The 4,985-nt window shown below is 36.6% G+C and overlaps 1 protein-coding gene across 1 annotated transcript; it reads left to right on the top strand.

Annotated features, from left to right (window-relative positions):
* The first annotated feature begins 217 nt into the window (after positions 1–217).
* On the top strand, positions 218–1,313 carry LOC122049479 (CEN-like protein 1). Its single transcript, XM_042610859.1, has 4 exons — positions 218–469; positions 556–617; positions 708–748; positions 818–1,313. Exons 1-4 carry the CDS (start codon positions 263–265, stop codon positions 1,033–1,035), a joined length of 528 nt encoding a protein of 175 aa, XP_042466793.1. The 5' UTR covers positions 218–262; the 3' UTR covers positions 1,036–1,313.
* The last annotated feature ends 3,672 nt before the right edge of the window (positions 1,314–4,985 follow it).

The raw sequence follows: 4,985 nt of genomic DNA, 5'->3' as shown, positions 1-4,985 counted from the left end.
CCTGCTGCCCAAAGATATCATAAACAAGTTAAATCATCACGAACCCTCAATATTCCTCCAAGCTCAGATCATGTGATGCATTTTTCAAACCCTTTTTTTTCTTATTCTTTTCTTCTCCACTCGACACATAGCAAAGTCCAGAATCCAATCCCCCCCCTCCCCCTTTTGCTCCTCCCTTTATAAACCCTGCCCTCCCCTGCCGGCCCTGATCACTCGTCGGCATTCATTCATTCACAAACTGGAGGCCGTTGAGGCTCGCGCCATGGGCGGCAGGGCCATGCTGGATCCGCTGAGGGTGGGGGGAGTGATAGGGGACGTGCTGGATGGCTTCAGTGCGAGCTTGAAGATGGAGGTGGTGTATGGAGGGAACAAGCAGGTGCACAATGGGCACGAGTTCATGCCCTCTGCTGTCAGTGCAAAGCCCAGAGTAGAGGTCGGAGGGGAGGACATGAGGAATTTCTACACACTCGTATGCTATACTTATATTTTTGAAAATATATATATATATATTGCATCCATTTAGGTTTTTTTACTGTCGAATCGATCGATTTGCAGATTTTTACAGACCCTGATGCTCCGAGTCCCAGCGACCCCCACCTGAGAGAACACCTGCACTGGTCAGTATATGATTACGAGTTTTGGTCGATTACTGTACGTACGTGATTCTTTTTTGTCTCAGTAGTGAAATGTGGAGATGTTGGTTTCAGGATCGTCACTGATATCCCTGGCACAACCAATGCCTCATTCGGCGAGTTGACTGATCTTCAATTGAACTTGTATGGTATATATGGTTTTTGATGGAGTATAGTGCATGCAGGTAGAGAGATAGTGAAGTACGAGAGTCCGAAGCCGTTGATGGGCATCCACAGGTTCATCTTCGTGCTGTTCAAGCAGAAGGCGAGGCAGACAGTGCAGGCGCCGGAGGCGAGAGACGGATTCAGCACCCGAGCCTTTGCCGACGACAACGCCCTGGGTCTCCCCGTCGCCGCCGTTTACTTCAACGCCCAGAGAGAGACTGCTGCGCGAAGAAGATGAATAGATGATGGGTAATGAACTCTTCACCAATGATGATGATGATTATTATTATTATTATTATTATTATTATTATTATTATTATTATTATTATTATTATCAGATGAACAAACAAAGGTTTATGATGCATGAACTCTTCACTTATATACTCAATTTTTTTGACGAAGGGATCATGGCAACTTGTATTAATTTTATTGTTGCATTGCTATGTGCTACTTTATATATAAAAAAAGGTATGTATGATTGGAATCACTATATATAAAAGAAAATTATCCTGCGGACAAGTACGCGACAACTAGCATTTCAATTTTTTTTAAATTTTTTTATTTTTGATTTTATCTTTTTAATTTTTTGTTATACTAATAAAATTTTACTTTTCGAATTTTAATTTAATTATAGTATTAAGAATAAAAAAAATTAAATTGAAACAACTTTTTAGGTGTGCATAAAATAAATAAATAAATATATATATATATATATATATAATTTTGTTATCCTGCGCTGCGCGACGTCACAGTGCGCGTTGCGCAAGATAACAACTGTTTTTTTTTATTTGAAAAAAAATAAAAAATAAAATATTTTTTTAAGAGTTTATTTCTAGGGTTCAGGCTTTGGTTATAGTGTTAAAGCTATTTTTTTTTTTAGATTTTACCTCTGGGGTTTAGGCTTCCCAATTAGATTATAGTGTTTGGTTTTAAAAAAAAATTAAAATAAAATTAATTTAAGCATTTATTGAGTATTGTAATATGTTAAGGGGATATATTAAGGTATTAAAAATTTATATAAGGAAATATTAAATTTTTTAATTGATCATATCCTGATCGGTCCACAGACCGATCAGAAGCCTCCCAGACCGATCAGGATATGTCCTGATCGGTCCAGAGGGGCAGGCGCGCACAATCGCACATCTTAAGTCCCGCAGAATATCATTACTCTATATATATATAACACTTTTTTTTTTTTAGCAAATGTGCCCCTTATGGTTCTGCTATCACCGACTTAATATTAGTGCTTACTGACTTAATTCGATGGCCATCAAATCACGTCGATGGATATCGGCATACTCTTTCAAATTGGCTTATATATATATATATAACACTTTTTTTTTTAGCAAATGTGCCCCTTATGGTTCTGCTATCACCGACTTAATATTAGTGCTTACTGACTTAATTCGATGGCCATCAAATCACGTCGATGGATATCGGCATACTCTTTCAAATTGGCTTATATTATTAATCGTCTTTCAAGGTTTAACTACTTTTGACTTAAAATAGGAACATTGCATAATTTGAGTCAGGGTGAATGATCCGGTGAGTAATTAGTGACTGATAAAAAAAGATCGTCACTTAATTGAAGTGGTAGTTCTGACCAAAGAAAAATTCAGTCGGTTCTTGACTTTTGGGTACCCCAGACTTCTGAGACGCACCCATTTTCTTGGGCGCACCCTGCCTTATGGGGCACACTCTGACTTCTTGTGTTGTATCTTTGAGAGCATGAAATAAAGAACAAAATTAAACTATAAATAACTCACAATGATCTTTTGAAAAAATCGAAGAAGTCATCGGACGTCGTTGCTGTCAAAAGCACGATCACAAGTAACCGGAAAGTACTTCAAGGTTCACGATTCAAATCCCTTTCCTCTCGGATGTTCTCCTTTGTTCACCGTCGTCTCTTCCCTTTTTTTTTTCTTGCCCTCTCTCTCGATTGCTCTTGGACGCCATTTTAAATAGGAAGCAAAACATCAGTTACTAACTGATGCTTTAATAACTTTCAATGGAGGAAGATGAAGGTGAATGGGTACCCCTTCATCTTTCTGACGTTGCAACTGATGCAACGTCTAATATCTCCCACTTGTCCAAGTCAATTCAAAAAGGTTTTCTGATCACATAGATCATATCAGTCACATAGATTACAAGGTGATTATGTCACAATGTCAAAGTCAAACATTAATTGGTCACAAAGACCGATTAAGCCATATAGACTATTTGACGATCAAGTCACGAAGACCAGAGCAAAATTAATTAGTCACAAAGACCAAATAAGTCACATAGACTTTATAATGATCAAGTCACGAAGACCAGAGCATAAATTAATTTGTCACAAAGACCAAATAAGAACATCCTCCATTTCATACATTAAGGAAAATGGTTCGTGCGACAGCAAACATATTGAGCATTTATTGCTAAGAAGATTGTTACACCTTACATAGTTGCTCTTTAGAATGAATTAGAGACATCAATGACTTGCCTTTACCTCAGATTAAATTATTTACATCATTATAAACATCTCTAATTTCTCATATTGACTATATGTCAAGAGCATGTTCAACATCTCCAATTAAACATATTATTCACAATTACATTTTATATACTGAAAAAAAATGTAACTGGTACCAGTGAATAAATATCACAGATGTAAATCAATCTTAATATTCCTTTTTAGCTAGAATCTATTCATTCTAATGAGTCACTTTCCTAATTATGCCTCATAGACTGAATCATCCATAGCAAATAGGAAGCATACTAAAGTAACAAACACTGATCAGAACTTCAAGTAGATAGCTAAATAGTCACTTAGGGTAAGATTGAGATTAACTTATAATCTCAAGGGTCTCACATAGCAGAGAAGCAGGGATCCATTCTCCTACTACCCTTCTTGTCGTCATAGCACATGTGGTATGAATCACATGTTACGATGTTATTCTCTTTACTAAAAAGAGTGCATGTTTTTCTCAAAATTTAACATCGTACAAATTTCGATCTAGATATACCTAATGTCTAATCCTGAATTCAACACATGAATTCTAATATGGCCTTAAGCAGATTCAGTAAATGGTGGGTGCATTTACTCTTATCATTACATAAATGATCTCATCTTGACACAATTATCAAGGTGACCTTAACTTACAGGTATGCCTCTATTCATAGCTGCATAAGCTATCCCATAAGCAACAGTCTTACCTCTATTCGTACTTAACAGATAGAGACGATTGTCCACGTGAGTGGACCAATCTCAATCTGTCAACATGCTTATCGAGACTTTTATTCGAATGTAACAAAGACATATACACTGAATAGATCATGACATTTTTCATTTATCAAAATGTTTTTACAATAAGTTACATTTTTCGAAGTCCCAAAGACTTCACATGTCCATGAAATGACTCTTTAGTCAATGACTTAGTAAAAGGATCAACAAACATATTTTATATAGGGATGTACTCAAGAATTACCTTTTTCTTGTCAACAATATCCCTTACAAAATTATACTTAATTTCTATATTTTTACCTTTGTTGTGATATTTGGGATCCTTGAAAAAAGTTATTGCAGCTTGACTCTCACAGTACACTTTAACAGAACTCCCACTGTTCTCAGCACTTTTCAGATGCTTCAGGAGCCTTCTTAGCCAGACAGCCTCTTGCACAGCCGCTGCACAAGTCACATATTCAACTTCCATTGTTGACAAGGTTACACAAGCCTGCTTCTTGCTGTTCCATGAGATGGCGCCACCATACATCAAGAAGGCATAGTCAGATGTGGATTTTCTGTCATCAAGGTCTCCTGCTCAATCTGCATCTGTATAACCACTCAGGCTCATATATGATCCTTGGAAACAGAGGCAATAGTCTGCTGTTCCTTTGATTGGAAACGACTAACTAAGCTAACAGCATAGCTAATATCAGGACAAGTACACAACATAGTGTACATTAAACTACCAATAGCATTGACATATGATTTTTTCTTCATCCTGACTATTTCCTTATAAGTCTTAGGATACATACTTTTGCTCAAAACAATATCTCTCGCTATAGGCGTCTGTTCGATATTGCAATATGATATATTGAAGTGTTGTAGCATCTTAGTGATATAAGCTTCTTGAGATAAACCCAAAAGCCTTTTGATCGATATTTAATAATCTTCACTTCTAAGATGTACTCTACTTCTCCTATATA

This window comes from Zingiber officinale, chromosome 2B (assembly GCF_018446385.1).
Source record: "Zingiber officinale cultivar Zhangliang chromosome 2B, Zo_v1.1, whole genome shotgun sequence".
Taxonomy (NCBI): domain Eukaryota; kingdom Viridiplantae; phylum Streptophyta; class Magnoliopsida; order Zingiberales; family Zingiberaceae; genus Zingiber; species Zingiber officinale.
The sequence above is the reverse complement of the archived record's forward strand: the minus strand, read 5'-3'. Positions and strand labels throughout refer to the sequence as shown.

Coding starts and splice junctions, on each gene's coding strand:
- LOC122049479 (XM_042610859.1), top strand. CDS start 263: ATGGGCGGCAGGGCCATGCTGGATCCGCTGAGGGTGGGGGGAGTGATA. Junction 618..707: donor CTGAGAGAACACCTGCACTG/GTCAGTATATGA, acceptor TGTTGGTTTCAG/GATCGTCACTGATATCCCTG. Junction 749..817: donor CACAACCAATGCCTCATTCG/GCGAGTTGACTG, acceptor TAGTGCATGCAG/GTAGAGAGATAGTGAAGTAC.